This window comes from Nicotiana attenuata, unplaced genomic scaffold (assembly GCF_001879085.1).
Source record: "Nicotiana attenuata strain UT unplaced genomic scaffold, NIATTr2, whole genome shotgun sequence".
Classification (NCBI taxonomy): Eukaryota; Viridiplantae; Streptophyta; class Magnoliopsida; order Solanales; family Solanaceae; genus Nicotiana; species Nicotiana attenuata.
In genome coordinates, this window is record NW_017671204.1 from 200,011 (window position 1) to 219,307 (window position 19,297).

General features: G+C 37.3%; 1 protein-coding gene across 1 annotated transcript; it reads left to right on the top strand.

Annotated features, from left to right (window-relative positions):
- Positions 1-386: 386 nt before the first annotated feature.
- Positions 387-7,802, top strand: LOC109206678. The gene is made up of 8 exons (XM_019369524.1): positions 387-485; positions 578-681; positions 1,614-1,850; positions 3,826-3,934; positions 4,586-4,631; positions 4,750-4,835; positions 6,560-6,618; positions 7,389-7,802. Exons 2-8 carry the CDS (start codon positions 617-619, stop codon positions 7,489-7,491), a joined length of 705 nt encoding a protein of 234 aa, XP_019225069.1. The 5' UTR covers positions 387-485; positions 578-616; the 3' UTR covers positions 7,492-7,802.
- Positions 7,803-19,297: the final 11,495 nt, after the last annotated feature.

Here is a 19,297-nt window from a genome sequence, read left to right on the forward strand (position 1 = left end):
TTTTCTTCAATTCGTTTAGCGTCTAAGCTTTCCAACCCTTTTGGTATTTGTTATTCATGATCTTAAAGATTTGTAACCTCCAAGATAACATGATGAAATTAGGTTATGTATTTTCAAAAATGATCTTATTTCCGAGCTTACATCAATTGGCTTACGACATGCTCTAACGTACGAAAACATGAGATGTAACATATTTAGGGCATTAACACATTTATATATTATTTATGTATAAAACTATATTATTATAGTATATTTGAAATTAATATAGATTTAGGGCGACTATTTTAAGTAAAAAATCCAATTATTTTGGAAGGGGGTAATAAATTAATAATTGGTGGACTGAAATCGCTATTTTAGGAAAAGGCAGGTCGTGCTGATTGTTGAGGTAGTCCACGTGAATGGATGGATATATCATATATATGGTGATGAGCCTAACTGCCAAACAAGAGAGGAAGAGCTAATGTGCACAGCGCCCACTTTCCCGGGTAAAACATCACAACAATTCCTTCAATATAATTCCTCTTCTCTTTGGCTGCAACTATAAAACTTACCATGGCATTAAACTTGTACTTTGAAGCTTAAAGGCTAATTACTGCTCGGGAAGAAGTAGTTAGTTATGAGGGTCATTCAAACTGCTGGGTCTAATTACTCATTTCCCCTCCAACAATGCTCCTTTTCCAGGTGAATTTACTCTTCTTCTACCCCAATTGTTATATTTTTTTGGAGTTCTACTTTGTAAAATTATGATATTATTGCTCTTGTTGGGTCAGAGCGGAGGTGGTGCAGAGGCAGAGCTAAGATTTAAACCTTATGAGTTTGGGATTTCTTTTAAGTTACTAGATTCTAAATTAATAATCTGTACACATTTATTGAATTTCTTAATACAAATATAAGGTTTGTTTGAAAGAAAGGTACTGGTTCGGCTGAACCCACAACCAACACTGTGGCTCCGCCCCTGCATGGGGGAGGGATGGGTTAGTTCCATTTTTGTTCCATGTCTTGACCTTGGAAAGTTTATTGATATTGTTTTAATTCAGTCATAGTAGAATCAAGATGATTTTCACCAACTTGTTTCCATTTAACTAGAAATTTCATGTTTCTAGAAGTAAATATGTCTAATGTTTGATTTAATTTCATTACTTGCTGTGAGCCTTATGCTTTATAAATGTTTTACAATGATAAAGAATAGAAAAGTAAAGGCAGGAAAAACAGCAAGGGAATAGTTGTGTATCTAAACAAGTACTACAAAATACTAAGTATTTAAAAGATATCTTTACACAAATAACCGGCTGATTCACTGTTTACTTTTCTTAACCGGTTTACATAGATTATACACTGTTATACACATATTATACATGGATTATACATATATATATTATACATCCACCGGCTATTGTTAGTTTAAGCAGTTGGGTGGGTGGCTATTTAGGTTAATTCTTCTATTGAAATAGTAAATAGCTATCACTGGTCTCCTTCTACTTCCCTTCAACTCTGTTTCCTTCTAACCACACTCCTAATGTTCAAATTCATGTTATGGAATAGTAAGCGTTCGATTTTTTTCTTCTTCTGTTCTCTTCATGCTATTGCTAATATAATGCTGGTATTTGTTTCAGGAAGAGAATTGGAGTCGTCGAAGTGATCAAGTCTAATTTATCAGACTCAGATGCCAAGAGAGCAAACCTTTCTGCTAGGAAGAAAGAAAGAATTAAGCTTCCCAAACATGACGGTATTGGTGGAGATAATAAATCATTTCATATAAGTGAATTTCTGAGCCATAAATCTGGTGTTGAAGCAATGTTGAACAAAAGAGCTTTGCAAAGCTTTGAATCTATTGATTCTAACATGTACAGGTAATGATTTGTTTCGTCTTGTCAAGTGTCTTGGTCCAAGGACATTCCATCTTGGTCTTCTATCTTTTCTTCTTGCTGTGTGAAACTATCGCATTTTAACCACCTTGAACAATTTTTTAATGTTGTGACTAGATATCAAGTAGTTTTCGAGTTATCTGTTTATGTATTGGCAAAAAGATTGAATACCATTCAGTCAAGCATGTCATCATTACATAGAAAAGAAGTTTTGCTGAACAAACGCCACTGTGCAAAGAGATGGATTTGATCGAACTATTAAGCCTCTAAACAGGTATTAGAGTACTGAAAAAGTTAACCATTTCATACAGTTTTATGAATACTCTCATACTTCTACTGGTATGTGAACCATAAAAGAGATGGCATTAGGCTCTATGCTGCATTCTAAATGACTTAAGGACCCACCTTTTGCACGGACAGGTCCTGAAATATGAGTTGTATGAAATGGCGTGACACTTGGTTTATTTTGCTTTTCTGTTTCGGAAATCTTAATAATATGCTAGCTACAGATTCTTTTGGTCTATGCTAGTTTTGCAAACAAATAATCGTTTGGTATAACTGCCCCCACCCTGTTAACATGCGGTCCTTCAAACGAAGAAAGTAATTTAGCCCCTGTGCCTGTGATATCAAAATAAGCTTATAACCTAATCATTTTTGGTAATTAAAAGCTAATTAGCTAACTGGTCCTCACCACAAGGCGACCACCTTAAACCAAGACTTACCTTTACTGTTTGTAACTTAAGAAAGAACTGCCAGTTGGGCTGTTATCCCGCTAGGAAAGATGATATAACTTAAAACTGCGGCTAAATGAATTGAAAGACAATTCTTATGATCGTCCAATAACACTAACCAAGTCGCAACGGATGTTTTCAAGAGCCAACTGAATGTGAATTGAGCAACAGGCAATGAAATGTGCAGAACCAGCAGCTTACACAACCAAAACTCCAGTGACAACCAAGCAAGATCTTCTGATGAATTCTTTTGACGGCTAATGTATAACTGCATCTAAACGAGCATTCTACCCCTAAAGCATAGAGGATGACCAAAGAATTCCAACAACGACTAATCAACAATGGACATTCTAAGTGGCCTAACTTCTTACTCCGATAGTGAGCAGAATATAGAGACCTGGTGCTGTTGTTGGATAGATGATTAGAGTTTATCAACATAAGATAGATGTTATGTGATGATTAATATTCTTAATAGCGATACTTTCTAAAAATTTGGTAAACTCCAGCCTTTAAACCCACCTCCCCAAGGCCCTATCATGTTTTTTCTTATTTTCCCCTTGTGACTCAAACTCCCAAGCTCTTTGTTGGAAGAGAAGGGTTCTATCACTTGAGTAACCCTTTCTTTCCTTCCCGAATGGAGATATCAAACAACTTGGGGTAAATTTAATAATTCTCTTCTCTCCTTTTAGTCTGCAGATATTACTTCCCATTATTTAACATACTTAACCAAATGGAGGAGATGATATGCTTAATTAGGTTCTCTAACTATTTGGGGGAGTAGATTTCAATTCCACTAGGTAATTATCAGTCTATACCTGAAATAGAAGTGTGTAAATTGAGAAGATATGAAATCCTCAAGAACTATCCTGCATGAGAAACTTTCACGTACCTCACATAAGGTTAACGTTTGGCATATTTCCTGTGTTTCTTGAGGTATCCATAAAAGATATGGCAAGGCAAAAGGAAGAGCGAAATTCAACATAGATAAGGAGATTTGGATAGAACCGTTCAGTAGAACCGTCAAATAATCACATTGTGAAAAATGGTTTGCAGCCACTGAGAGTTTCAACTACTTTGGCGCCTTTTCAGTTTGTGACGGATAATCAGAAATGTTCATGTATTGATACCAGATACTCACTATTTGGCAGTGAAAATAGTTCATCTTGTTCTTGCCAGCCTATACATCCCAAATAAGAGTTATAAGATTTTGCTGATTTTGTTACTTGCAGGTGTACTCTGCCACAAGTTCAACTTCTGAATTTTGGAGTTGCCCCTGTTTTGATTTTACAAGTGAACCCAACCAGCGAAGACTGCACTGTGGAGATGTTGTCTTGCAAGGTAAGGCTCCCAAAGACTGCGTAGGTAATAAGCATAGATTGATTCTACTTCAAGTATAATATCCCTGATTCTGGAAACATCGCCAACCTAAGGAAGCAGTATCTGTGATGTGCTGTTCAATGCCTCTTTCTTTGAGACCGAGAATCTTCCAAAGTTTCAATCACACTTGAAATGTTTCATGAGCTAGCTAAACGCATGGAGATGTTTAGTTGTCTGAAAATGATATTATGGTGTGTGATCACCAGTTAATATAATTGCTATGGGGGGTAAAATATTCGCAGTTGCAGCTTGCTTTTAATCTAGTTAGTACCATCTAAGAAGAATTTTATCTGGAGTGATATAGAGAGGAGGAGATAAAAGAGTGTAGTTAAGGTTTAATTTCCCGATGATTGAACAAGCAAGAGAACAGTTTTCTTCTGGACATTAGCTTCTCCCACGTTTAACTTAATAATTCTTCTTTGTAAATGAATCTTGCATATATATTCATCGACCTTCCTTTCGAATACACGTAATTCACTAAAGGAAAAAATAAAATCTGATAGCTTAAGATTAGTCGCTAATATGTACAACCATCATCTGCTGAGATTCTACGTTTCTTAAATTAGTTATCGTTCACGAAGTTGATATATAAGTGCCTAATGTTCATTGCAGTTTGAGGGTTCTGATTTGGTAGAGCAGCAGAATGACCACTTTTCAGGTATATCAAAACAAGATTAGAGCATGACATTGTTATTAAATTGAACGAAAATGGGCTTTTGTAACATACTTAGAATTTATAATTACATGTTTACACATGCAATTTTTTTAACTTGCAGCATCAATGGTAAACCGTATAACGTGGGAAACAGTTGGATCTCAGCCTTTCCTAAATATTGATGTGAAATTAAATATCTCTCTTGAGGTTATTCTCTCTCTCTTCCCTCAGAATGTTTTATGCTTATTCTCATGCCAAATTTCCTATGATAGATGTCGGAAAATTTCTCAGAAAGAAAAGGCTACCCTATTTAACATTATCACTCTAGCAGTACTGATTTTTCTTCTTAGAATTTCTCCAGGACAGTCTGAATCTGAATGTTGCAAGTGTTATTCTTCATTCTTAGTTTTGACAGCATCGCTTGCAAATAATATGATTACAGATGGAGGTTATATGGGGAACGGGAAGAGCCAAATTTAGGATTTAAGTTCAATGGGTTTAACCTTAATATTATGGGTTTAGACCTACTATTTATTGCAATTTTAGTGGAGTTTATACATAAATTTATGTTCTGCGTTGAAAGTAGTGGGTTCAGATGAACTCGGTGTCCGAGTGCTACATCCACCATCGGGAACAAATGAGGGGTTAAAGGCTAAGTTACCCCGACATGACAGTTTAGGTGCTGCACCCTTGTCGATACGACACTAGTATAGATATGGGTATGGGATCCGTACCGGGTCTGGTCAAATAATTTTGGGTATTTTGACCACGATGGACGAAAAAAATTGAAATGAGATACAATTTGATTCCCTAAATCAGAACCAAAACTAGGGTAGCATGACCTTATCTAGGAAATCAATCTTTTACTTATCTACAACTTGAGATTAAAAAAGAAATCCACAGTTTACAAGCTATATGTAAGTAGTACACAAAATTTCTCATAATTAAGAGATTTTTTTATTTTTTTCATTTTCTGGGAACCTCTCTATCCTCCAAGGTAGGGGTAAGGTCTGCGTATACACTACCCTCCCCAGACCCCACGGTGTGGTATAATACTGGGTATGTTGTTGTTATATTTTTTTGAATTATTTTTAGCCGGATCCCCGCACCCATCTCCGTACTGAGATCTGTATCCCACACACGTGTCAGACACCCGCACCCATATCCGAGCAACTTAAGTTAAAGGAGTACAAGGTTGAAGGTAGACAGCATGAATATGCTCGTGCATGTTTACATACATGCAGCAAGGGATAAAGAGAACCACTTCCTTGTCCTAATACCCGACGTACAATATAAAACCTTTTCCTATACTAACCAGGAAAAATAAATGTTGCTGCTTCTTAAAATCATAGCTGCCTTTCAGTTCTCATTGCTTATTTACGCCTTTGGAACAGTTGTGAAAAAGTACTTTTAGCATGCCATCCATAAAACAGTCAGAAAGTAGAAGCCTTATTATCAAGAATGTTAGATTGATAGCACATTATACAGGGTTGGAGGGACAAGCCGAACTATGGGTACGGCTGAACTCAGTAGCTTTTGCTCAAACAATCTATTTGGTGTTTAAAATTCATCAAATATGTACAAATATTAAATTTAGAACCCCGTCATTAACACTTGAAGTCGTGTACTAAAATCTAGAACCCATTAGGTTGAAATCATGGCTCCGTCTCTGACATTATATGTGGGATATAACCTGATTTGATGGGATCTGAAATCTATCAATAATCTCCAGACTGTTGTCCCTCTCAAGAAAACCGAGGTCTAAATGTGTTTGAATGAGTAGAATCTTTTAGTGAAACTTATTGTTAATCAGAGATATATTTCCTTTGAATCTCTACAACATTCCAGTACAATTATCATATTGACAAGAAAACTTTCTTGTATATTATGATCCTCTCAATGGAATTTGTCACCTTATATTGTATTTGCAGATATATACCATGCCATTTACCATGCTGCCTACTTCTGCTGTTGAGAGTCCCGGTAACTTGTGAGTCTATTGCTAACTTTTCATTACTCTCTGTGATCACAAATAGTTTTAGAAACAAAAATTGTAATGTAAATTAGATATCAACCAAACTCTGTTCATTGACATGTGTGCTTTCCTGTACCTGGATTTTTCTTAAGAGTAAGGACCATATTAAAGTAAAGTAAATAATCGGAGTGTCATACAAGGTCTTTGCTCTGATTTAGACATGAAACCTTTTGCACCAAGCTTGGTTCATCTCATTTGAACCTAAATACATCTGCATGTTTCCATTTGCCAAGTTCTATCGATAATTCCTTCACTCCAGAAGTTAAGGTGATCATGACTTGTTAGCAGAGACACTTTTTCTTGATCATTTCAGCATATAAATGAACATAGACGTCTTCATAGAGCTGTTACTTGCTGTAAGGGTGACAAATTCTCGGCAATAAACTTTTCTTGGTATCGACCTCGTGGAACAGCCATTTCCATTGGATAGATTCCTTGTAAAAGGGCTTTATACAACATAGCTTAAACTTGATATTAAATGTCTTGATGATTCTTTTTATGGGACTTGTCACTACGGACATCAGTTGAACAATCTTTATCATGTTGAAAACAAAGTTCTGCAGACAATCTAATAGTTTCAAAATGAAATGATATTTCTATCGTAAAAATAGAAATGACCCTCACAATTTTTATACTCATTATACATCTTTAAGAATTCTAAAATACATATTTCTGTAACTTTTGAATTTCATCTCAATCCTTATCACGAACTATGTTTCACACAGAATGATGCAGGCTTTAGTGGACAGGCTAGTACCGTTGCTTTTGCAACAACTGCTTCAAGATTATGACAACTGGGTTCAGCAACATCAGAAATCTCAGTCGTGAATCCAACTCCTTTATAATGAACTCCGTATAGCTACAATACTCCATGTGAGCCGATTTGCTCCATCCTTGGTGGGTAAGTTAAGCCACCCAGACAACTGTACTTGTGGGTTGTTGGCTTGTTGCAAGCTTTCAATTGGGTGGTGGACTAGTCTAGGTGCGCACAAGCCAGTTCGAACATCATCAAGTGTATGAGATTCCATACTTCCATGGTCCAAGTGTAAGCTCCCTATTTGATGCTCATTTCTTAGTGCAAAATATCAATCTCAAAAATACCATCATATTTAGTGATATCAAATCATTCAAGTCTCTCAGGTCGCCGCGTCTGAAGTAAACGTAAGCTTGCTGCATGCTAACTTGTTTTCTACTCAAGTTCTTATCTGTGAAAAGCAAACCATGTTCTCCTCCTTCGCAAAAGGACCATTAACCGTATGGAGATTAGTGTCGGTAAGGGGATTAAGGAACAACAGCAACACATGTTCAACACTAAGAATGCTGTTCATGGTAAATGAGAGTAGTAAAGGTTGCAACACATGCGATTTTTCTGGGGCTGAGGCTGACCGCTTATCTTGGCAACAGAGCCCATATAGTTTTTGTCATACTAAAATTGAGATAAACCGATGGCAAAGTAATCGCCCTCATTAATAGAAGAGCTCATGCACATCAATAAATTCTTCACAATTACTTGTCCAAAAAATAAAAATAGAAGAATGGATGCGTATGCTAAAGCTAGTGCTAGATTCTTCCATTCCTCGATGCCTTTAGCCGAATATATTGGCCATTTCCGCTCGGAAAAATCCCGAGCTTTAAGGTTTTCCAAATCAGTATTCGAAGCAACATACTTGGGAAGGCGATGCAATCTAAATTCACCAGAAGGAAATAATAAATACATACAGAGGCGGATCCAGGATATAGAGGCTCCGAGTGGCACTAATTTTGAACGTAATCATGTTACAATTTACATTGTCTAAAAGTGTATAAACTTAATCGGTTTGGTCTATTTGAGTTTCGGATCGGGTTATTCATCTTTGGAGTTAATATAAACAAATAGGTCGAGCAAAAATATTACGTAATAATTATGATAACTTAGAAAAAAGCATAAAAATTCAACTGGATTATGCATTTTGTACAAGAAAAAAGGTTCGTTATCACTTTATATTTAGATACTTAAGGCAAAAACATATACTAATAAGCACTCTAAATATTAAAACACAACAAAGTTTACAGATATTTTTTAATTTATATTTTTATGAAAATTAACTTACTCGATATTATATAAAATTGTCCTACTTTAGAGCAATTTGACAACAAAATAAACTTTCATCATTGATTAGAACAATAACTTATTCTAAGGATTTTTTTTAATTATTATTTTGATTTCTACAAATAGATTACCAGAGTTGTGGTCCAGAAAAAATAATTAATTTTTATTATGTATTGATAAATCATGGAGGAGTTAAGAAAGTGCAATAATGGGTTTTCTTTGAATAGATTTGTGAAAGAATTTTTTTATATCTTCTGTTAAATGCTTAAAGGAAAAAAAAAAAAGGAGAAAAGAAATTTCAAAACGGAAAAGTCAATAAGAACTATTAATAAACAAAAAAGAGGAATTAAGGAGAGAGAAAGAAGAAACAAACGATCCTCCTGTAATTGCAGTTGTCTTAAATGCACCAAACAAACCCATTAAGATTTTTTGTTACTGAGGGTGCCACTTAAATAATTTGTATACATTCTTTCTATATATACGTGTATGTAAGGGTGTTAATGGTTCGGTTCGGACGGTTATTTTATAAAAATTTTACCATACCAATTTTTCGGTTATTCTATTATGTATAACCAAAATTAAATTTTTCGAAACCGTCCCAATCATGTCGGTTTCACTTTGATATCAGTACGGTTCGGTTAATTTTCGGTCTTTTTTTAAATATCATGTAAAATTCACCAGTAAAAGTAGAATGCAATAACATATGTTCTTCTATAGGACTTAGCAAAACTCTCTAGACATTTTTACTGTTTAAAGGATGATGAATTAAAAAAACATGAAAGATGGCTAGAGTATAGATCCATCAACTATTTGACAGCAACGTAAAAGAAACCAAGTAAAATCAAAGAAAATATAAATCACATTGTATTAAAGTGTGACGACCCAAAGGGTCATCACCTATTTCCTCATCCATTCCGTGCTTTCGAGGCCTTAAAACCTCATTTTTTTTACTTGCCTCGATTTACGTGCGCAGTCCGAGCCCGTAGCCGGGAAACTTTTATGTTGAAATATGTGAATTCCGTGAAAAATTTGAAGAATTTTGATATTAATATGATTATAGTTGACTTTGGTCAACATTTTTGGTAAACGGACCCGGACCCGAGATTGGACGGTCCCGGAAGGTCCGTAGAAAAATATGGGACTCGGGCATGTGCCCGGAATCGAATTTCGAGGTCTAGAGCCCGAGATATGAATTTTTCCGTGAAATTGTTTTTCTGAAATTATTAAGGAATATGGAAATGAAAATTGATTAAAAGACTATGGTATCGGGCTCGTATTTTGGTTCCGACGCCCGGTACAATTCTTAAATATGTGTTAAGCGCTTTTTGTAAAGTTTGGTCGAAATCGGACGTCGTTTGACGTGTTTCGGACTATGAGTTCAAAGCTTGAAAGGTTATGAAGTTTAGAAGAAGAATCATGTGTTTTGAGGCTTGATTCAATGATTTTGATGTTATTTTGGCGATTTGATCGCACGAGCAAGTCCGTAGGATGTTTTTGAGGTTGTATGCGTGTTTTGTTAGGAGCCCTGAGGGCTCGGGTGAGTTTTGGATAGGCATCGGATTGCATTTCTCATGTTTTAAAAATCTGGTATGCTGGCTTCTGCAATTTTCCAAATATGAAGGGTAGACTCGCAATTGCGAGCTCGCAAATGCGAGCACTGCTTCGCAATTGCGAAGTCTGGAGAAAGTGGGGCACTGTCGCAAATGCGGGGGGGGGGGGGGGTTGGAGGTTCGCAAATGCGATGCCTCTTTCGCAAATGCGAAACCCCGCCTGTAGGCCCAGTGTTCGCAAATGCGAACCAAGGATCGCAACTCCCAGCTCTGTCTTGTTCGCAAATGCGAACCAAGGCTCGCAATTCCCATATCCGAGGCCCAGCAAATTTTATACTTAGTCGAATTTTCATCACTTTNATAATGCTTATTAAAGTAATTGAGCAAATGTGATTAGATTCGAGCGAATTGGAGGTGGAACCGCGAGGTAAAGCAATAGTTGAGAATTAAGTAGATTTCAAGGCTTTGAGGTAAGTGTTTCGTTTAACCCTAGCTTGAGGGAATAAGAGTTGAGTCTTGTTGCTAATTGCTATGTGATCGAGTACGATGTATAGGCATGGTGACGAGTATCTATACATTGGTATCTAGCATGACCGTGAGTCCTTATAACGTGATTATCATGACTTGGTTGTGAACTCTGTGTTTATTGGAGGATTTCTATATGTTTTGAATAATATGTGAACGGTAATATGATCATTTGATTCCTGGGAGCATAGGCTCGAATTGTGATACGAATATTGAAATTATACGAAATGACTTGTTTCTTTGGAGTGTTGGCTCAAAATAGTAGAGTGAACTCTAAGATAAGAAAAGTAAGAAAGAGAAAGCGTTGTTGGTTATTCCCTTGCCGGGATGTTTGTCGAATATTTACTTATTTTTATGCCCCTTAATTGTGACTGTTGTTTGGGGAGTCGGACTGTTAAGTGATACTGGGGATCGGGTTGCACGCCGCAACAGTAAAAGGTGTGGATCGGGTTGCGCGCCGCAACAATTATACATGATAAATGATATGGGTCGGGTTGCACGCCGCAACAGTGGTATTTGTGGAGCGGGTTGCACGCCGCAACAATAGTAATTATGGAGCGGGTTGCACGCCGCAACAATTATTGAGGCTATGTGTTTGTACTGGAGTATTGATTCTTTGTTCATTGTGAACCTAAGCTGTTTTAGTTGTTACTCTGGATTGCTATTAATATTGTATCTCCCCTTAGCATGTCTCCCCTCCCATGTTATAAATTACTTGGTATTCGATTCCCGCTGTATAGTTATATCTGCACAGGTTTATGTGATGTCCAGTCTAGCCTCGTCACTACTTCGCCGGGGTTAGGCTAGACACTTACCAGCACATGGGGTCGGTTGTGCTGATGCTACACTTCTGTGCATTTTTGCACAGGTTCAGGTTTTGAGGAGCAGCAGCAGCAGTAGTTCGGGAGCAGACTTTCCTATTCACGAGACTGAGGTAGCCTTGCAGGCGTCCGCAGGCCCGGCGTCTCTTCTTTATGTTTTCCTTTTGACTGTTGCCTCATTGTTTTCGAGATAGACAGCTGTTATATTTCTTTCAGACCTTTGTATTTAGTTTATTCTTAGTGGTTCGTGAGTAATGTGACACCAAATCTTGGGTAGAGGCTATTGTTGACTATTCCGCGTTTTGATTCAGACTTATAAATTAGACTTCCGCTATTATTATTATTAAATTCCATGTTTCTTATTGATGCTATGGATTGTTAACAGATTTATTTATTAATGAAAGGTAAGTTGGCTTGCCTAGCTACCACGAGTAGGCGCCATCACGATCCCGATGGTGGGAAATCCGGGTCGTGACATAAAGTTTAACCAAGCCATGACTCAAGAATAAAGTTTATGTTAAATATTCAAAAAGATAAATTTAAATTGTATGAAAGGAAACACATTCGATACAATGTAGTTTGCTACTCATAATCGCTAGAACACTTTGTGTCTTGCTAATAAAGATACTTGAAATAACTTAGTTTAAGTATAAGTAGCATAATAGATTTTAGGCATTAGTATTTTGAGTTTAATTACTTGTTGGCTTGTAACAGTTTTCATAATTCCAAGACCCAATGAAAAATTTAATGCTTTATTAGTTTTAAACTTACTATATAAATATATTTTTCACATATAAAATTTACTCGGTACGGTTCGGTGTTTTTTCGGTTTATTTTTATAAAATAAAAAATCTACCCTAATTATCGGTACTGTTATAGATTTATATAAAAACCTACGATTTCGTTGAAAGAAACCTAAAAATCGGTCGATGAGGTACGGTTCGGTCGGTTTAGTCGGTTTTCAAATATCCATTGACACCCCTACATGTATGCATACATACTATTATATAGTCTCGGCTAAAGCTTGCGGGTGGGCAACACCATATCCCTTACACATAGGTCCACCCCTGAATGCATATTGAAAATGGGCATGTGGACCTTACCTTCATATGGAAGCCTACTGTAGCACACCCTCCCAAACAAGAAATCATAAAAGAGTTAAAAGAATGGAAATAGAAGAGGAATCATTACTTATGGTTAGGCCCAAGGTTTCACATATTGATTTTGATGACAACAAATCAACTTATGTTTTAATCAAAGAATATTTAGTTGTGGTAAATTTATTTTTGCGCAAGTTTATTTAGTCGAAAAAGATTTGGTTGGACATTGCTTATAGAAGAAATAATGAAATCAAGGAGTTGAATGAAAATCTATGAACAAGAATAGAAGTCTTGCTATTAAGGAAATAAGCAAGGATGGAAAGAGGACAAGTCTGTCGAAAATCAAGGAAGAAGAAATCACAGAGGAATCTGGAACGAGACTACAAAGAATGCTTTTATTAAGGATTTCTAGCTCGCTAAATCCTTGGCCAGAATATCTTGCAAGAAGACTTGGAAGTAATATTGATCACACCAAAGAAGGAAGATTACATGCTGGAGAAAGAAAATTCAATACAAGAAAGATTCTTATATACAACAATCCAGAATAATATTCAAGAGATCCAAGGTTGATTATTTACTACAGGAAGAACCATGATTTTGTAGAGTCTCAAGAATAGAAACCAAAAGTCCAGTAGGGGATCCACAAATCAAGCCAATAAAAGATCCAGGTTTGTATACGGTAGAAATCGAGGCTATCCGATTTTACTATTTGATCGAAACAAGAACGTTGCATTGAAGAGCTAAGGCATTGAGTTCGAGATCGAAGTCTCTTTCGAGATTGAGGTCAGTATCAATCGAAGTTAGGGAAGATAGACTTCGAGTAACATCGGGGAAAGCTAGGTAACAGAAAGAGCGAAATATTCGCGGTTGGTCGAGGGTCGTGGAGTGAATCTCGGAACGGACCAAATCAGAAGCGGCTAATTAGTTGTTTATACGATTTCCTTCTGTAATGAGAGACATATCATAATTAGGTTTCCTCTACTATATAAAGAGGAGGTTCAATCACATGTACGGAGGATCATTCACTGAAACAAGAGCAATATAGCTCTTCTTTTCTGACTCCTATTCTTGTTCATCAATTTATTCAATCTTTACAGTTCTCATACTGTTATCACCTCGAGGGTACCTTAATTCAAGGCTGATGCTCTGTATGTACACTGGTTTGGATTATTTACAGCTCAATTCTACCTCTTATTTTTATACTTATCAATTGGTATTGGGTGAAATCACATATCCTTAAAACCACATTATAAATTTTATTGTTATCCAAAATTAAGGGTAAACAGTTTGGCGCCCACCGTGGGGCTAAGGATAATAGTGATTATTCAATACTGATTCTGATAACACACACTACTTTACGCTTGGTCTTGTCAAGTATTTTTGTTTTCATGATAAAATATGTCAAACTCACGAACATCACCCACACATGGTGATAATGGCCTCGGATTCCACGGAGACAACAATGTAATCGCTCCAGGGGTCGAGGTGCCATAAGCTGATCTCGAGGGCAACCCAGTCGACGTAAGTTCACAAATTGCTCTAAACGCAAACCTGGGCGCGGACCCCGAAGGGAGTATATGCAGAGAAGGCCAATCTGGTGGTCGAGGATCACAGGGCAGAAATGATATTCGAGATGATACAGGCTCAACAAGCCGCTATTGCACAACTACAAAATCAGCATCGAACGCCGAGCGGGGTTGAACCGGAGGCCACCCGCCGGACTGAGCCAGTGCCAGAAAGGTCGAATACCAATGAATCGGGGACTGACACCACAATAATGAAGTTGCTCGAGGAGCTCACCAAACAAATTGAATCGGGAGAGAAGAAGATTGAGGAAAACGACAAAAGGGTAGAAGCGCACAACTCCCGAGTTGATCAAATTCCGGGGGCACCACTGATATTGGAAGGTGTTGGCCCAAGTTCAGGTGAAGTTTTGAAGAATGACAAATGAACTCAGTCATGGACTAGGTCCATCATGTGAGACACAGTGTTTATCAACCTATGCATGTGAGATATACGTGAAGGAGATAAGTCTCAAGGATAAAACAGCAATATCTCCTGAACTGATCGAAAAGGTTGCATATTGGATGAGGAAAGAAAGTATCCTCATGGGAAGAGGACACAATCCGGATAAAGGATAGGGTTGGAGTTGGTATTTTTCAAGGACTCAACTTCGATGGAAGATCAACAATTGAGTATCAATCAAACTCTGATTACTAACTCATTAGATAACAGTAATTGTTCTCTTTTACAGGTATTGCACAAACGCATAAGTGAAACTAAATTGAGAGCAAAAGAGCGAGGCAATTTTGCAAGCAATTTATGTGATATTCAAGTGTGCATTCCTGAAGCTACTTGGAGAAGATAGAAGCACCAATTCCATTGTGTTTATTCTTATTCTAGTTCATTTGTAGTAGGTGGTTTAAAGTTGTACCTTTCCAGCTTTTGTAGAAGCAATTGTAATAGTTACTTTGAGTATTCAAGTTATAGGCTAACTTGAAGGTGTCGCAATAGTTGAGGCTGTGTGCCATACTGGGATTAGAGTTTAATCCTTAGGTTTATAAGAGTTTTGTAAATGCTGTTTTGGCTCAGTGATTTTAGTGGAAGTTTGGGAAAATCCTACTGAGTAGTAGGTCGTGGTTTTTTCACCTTTTGAGCCAGGTGTTTTCCACGTAAAAAATCTCTGTGTTCTTTATTTTATGTACTCTTAATTCCGCACACAGTAGTAGTAAGTACACCTAGAAGAACCAGGTTCTTCTAGAGCGAAAATTGGGTACCACACAAATCACCCCCCTTCTTGTGTGGTATTGACGTTTAGAACATCAATTGGTATCAGAGCAGGTTATCCTTGAAGAGGCTAACACCTTAGTAGATGATCAACATGAGTGCACCACCTGGGAACTGGGAAGGGCAATCCACTGCTAGGCCTCCACTTTTTAATGGTCAGTACTATTCTTGGTGGAAGAACAGGATGAGAGATCACATCATAGGGGAATACTATGAACTCTGGGACATAGTCACTGATGGTCCCCTAGCAACCACAAAGAAGAATGCTGGAGGAGTTGATGTGCCAAAGACAAGGGCTGACTGTACTGCTGAAGACCTGAGTAAGTGGGAGAAAAATGCTAAGGCCAAGAAATGGCTTGTGTGTGGACTAGGTCCAGATAAGTACAGTAGGATCCAAAGCTGTACTACTGCTAAGGAGATATGGGATACCTTGCAAGTGGCCCATGAAGGAACACCTCAAGTGAAAAGATCAAGAGGAACACTGTTGTATTCTCAATATGGGAATTTCACTATGAAGGAAGGAGAAACTATCCAGGAGATGTATACTAGGTTCACTACACTGACAAATGAACTTAAGTCTCTTGGAAGGGTTATTCTTGAAGAAGACAAGGTTGAGAAAATTCTCACAAGGGTTCTGCCAGTCACATGGGAAAGCATAATCACTGCTATTCAGGAATCCAAGAATATTGCTACTCTCAGACTGGATGAACTGATTGGAAATCTGACTGCTTATGAAATGAGAGGGCAAGCCATGAAGATGGATACCCCCAAGAAGGAGAGAAGCTTATCTCTCAGAATTGCTGAAGGTTCAGATCTGGAAGATGATGAGATGGCTATGATCACTAGAGATTTCAAAAAGTACCTGATGAGAGGAAAGGGTTCTTGAAGAGGTACAACCTTCAGCAAGACAAGAGCTCCAAAGAAACAGACAAATGAGGGTTGCTACAAGTGTGGTAAGACTGATCATATGATCAAGAACTGCCCTCAATGGGAAATTGAGTGGAAGAAAGAAAGAGCTGAACGAAGGAACATGAAGAAGGAACATGTTCAACCAAAAAGAAACAAAGGTTCAACCAAGGCTATGGTTGCTGCTTGGGGAGAAACCTCAGATGAAGACTTAGAAGATGAAGCTGAAGAAGAGCAAGCATTGATGGCCATCAGAGAATCAGATGATGAACAAGAGGTAAGTATTCTTCATCTCAAAGACAAGATTAAATTCTTGTCTGAGAAAGGTTGACTGAGCTATTACTAGACTTCATTGATGAGTCTGAAATAATTAACAATGAGAAGGAAGTTCTGTCTAGGGAATGTGTGATCCTAAAAGCAAAATGCAAAAGTCTAGAGTCTAGGGCAAATGAGAGTGACAACAAAAATGCTGAGTTGAAGAACCAGGTTCTTGATCTTGACAACTGTGTCCTAGAACTTAGATCTGAAAACTTAAAATTGAAATTAGGAACATGAAATAAGAAAGCTGATCACACATATCTCACTCTAGAAGAAAATTTGGGAAAAATGAAAGATGAATTGTATAAGAAAGATGAATTCATCAAAGTCTTAAAGGAAGATCTAGGATAGGTAAAACATGAACTAGACAGAACTTGCAAGTGGAACAAGGCTTCTGATGCACTCTCTTGGTTGTAAGAGCATCACAGTAGCAACAAGAGAGGACTTGGCTATGAGACTCAAGCACCAAAATGGGACCCTAAAAGCAAGTACCTCACACTTCCTGAAAACAAAATATGCACATACTGTGGCAAGAATGGTCATTACAAAAATGTGTAATGCAAAAGTAAAGGCCAGTCAAAAGAACAAAGCCTTTGTTCAAGAAAAAAGTAAGCTGCCTGGATGGGCAAGAAGGAATTTGATTCACCCTTTTGCTTATAGAAAGGGACCCAAACTAGTTTGGGTTCCTAAGACTAACCCCTGATTTCCTTTTGCAGGTCCAAGTGAAAGGGAGGAGCCAAATATGGTATATGGATAGTGGCTGCTCAAAACATATGATTGGGGACAAGGACCAGTTCCTTTCACTTGAGGACTTAAAAGGAGGTAATGTCTCCTTTGGTAATGGAAAGAAAGGTGAGATCATTGGGGTTGGAAAGGTAGGCAAAACATATTCTCATTCCATAGAGAATGTCTACCTGATAGATGGCTTGAAATATAGCCTAATAAGTGTGTCACAATTGTGTGACAGAGGTAACCTTGTGGCTTTTACCTCTACCAAATGCTTTGTGATTAACCTTATCACTGACAAGATTGTTTTGCAGGGAAAAAGAGTTAACAATATTTACATTGTAGATTTGTCCACTCTTTCAGAAAATGAACTCACTTGTTTAAGTATGTTGGTTAATGATCCCCTCCTGTGGCACAAAAGACTTGGTCATGCAAGTCTAAATCAGCTTAACAAATTAGTCTCTAAAGACTTGGTGATAGGGTTACCTAATATCAAGTTCAAGGAAGACAAAGTTTGTGAGGCATGTGCAAGGGGGAAGCAGGTAAGGTCATCCTTCAAAAACAAGAAAATGGTAAGTACAACCAAGTCGTTGGAACTGGTCCATATGGATATATGTGGTCTAATGAGAACCATGAGCAGAGGTGGAAAGAAATATGTAATGGTGCTAGATGATGATTACTCTAGATTTACCTGGGTTCTATTTCTAACCTCCAAAGATGAAGCATTTGACATGTTTTCTGCATTTGTTAGAAAAACTCAGAAACAATTAGGAAATCAACTTGCCTCCATTAGGTCTTATCATGGAACTGAATTTGAAAATTCAAAGTTTGCTGAGTTCTGTGATTAAAATGGTATAGATCATAATTTCTCTGCCCCTAGGACCCCTCAGCAAAATGGAGTAGATGAAAGAAAGAATAGAACTCTTGAGGATATGGCTAGAACCATGCTACTTTCTAGTAAATTGCCTCACAGCTTCTGGGCAGAGGCTGTAAACACTGCATGTTACATAATAAATAGATGCATGACCAGACCTCTGGTAGAGAAGACTCCCTATGAGTTACTTAAAGGGAGAAAACCAAACATATCCAATCTTAGGGCATTTGGTTGTAAGTGCTATGTGCACAATAATGGAAAAGACTCCCTAGGAAAATTTGATCCCAAAAGTGATGAGGGAGTATTCTTGGGATATTCTTCACATAGCAAAGCATATAAAGTGTTTAATAAAAGAACTTTGTGTGTAGAAGAAAGTGTGCATGTAGTATTTGATGAAACTAACATTCTTTCTGAGAGACAGGAACATGAAGATGAAGCCATTGGATTGGTGAAAGACTTGACTGAAGCATCAGCTCAGGTCAAAGTGACACCAACAGAAGGAACAGGTGATGGAACAGGTTCTTCCATACAGGGCAACCTAGCAGGGGGAAGAAATCAAAGAGGAATTGAAATAAACTCCTTGAAGGAACCTGTTCATGATCCTGTTCCTCAGCAAATGGCAGAAACATCTAGCAGAAGTCAGTTGGTTGTGAAACCTCACAAGTATCAAAGTTCTCATCCCATTGAGAACATTATCACTGATCCAACATCTGGAGTTAAAACCAGATCACAATTAAAAAATCTGTGTGCTTTTGATGCTTTTCTATCTGTGAACAACTAATTTTTGACCACACCCAAATTCTATACTATTTAGTGTAAATATTTCTTTTAGGTCTAATATTAATATTTTAAATTTTTATCTTACTCTTAATAGGTTTTATTTTAAAAAAAATACAAAAAATATTCACATTCTTAGAGTATAATATTTATTCCTATGT

What these genes read in the sequence shown, in the direction of transcription:
- LOC109206678 (XM_019369524.1), top strand. Translation starts at nt 617, where the DNA reads ATGAGGGTCATTCAAACTGCTGGGTCTAATTACTCATTTCCCCTCCAA. An exon ending in CAACAATGCTCCTTTTCCAG is followed by an intron (nt 682 to 1,613) that starts GTGAATTTACTC and finishes TATTTGTTTCAG; the next exon opens with GAAGAGAATTGGAGTCGTCG. An exon ending in ATTGATTCTAACATGTACAG is followed by an intron (nt 1,851 to 3,825) that starts GTAATGATTTGT and finishes TGTTACTTGCAG; the next exon opens with GTGTACTCTGCCACAAGTTC.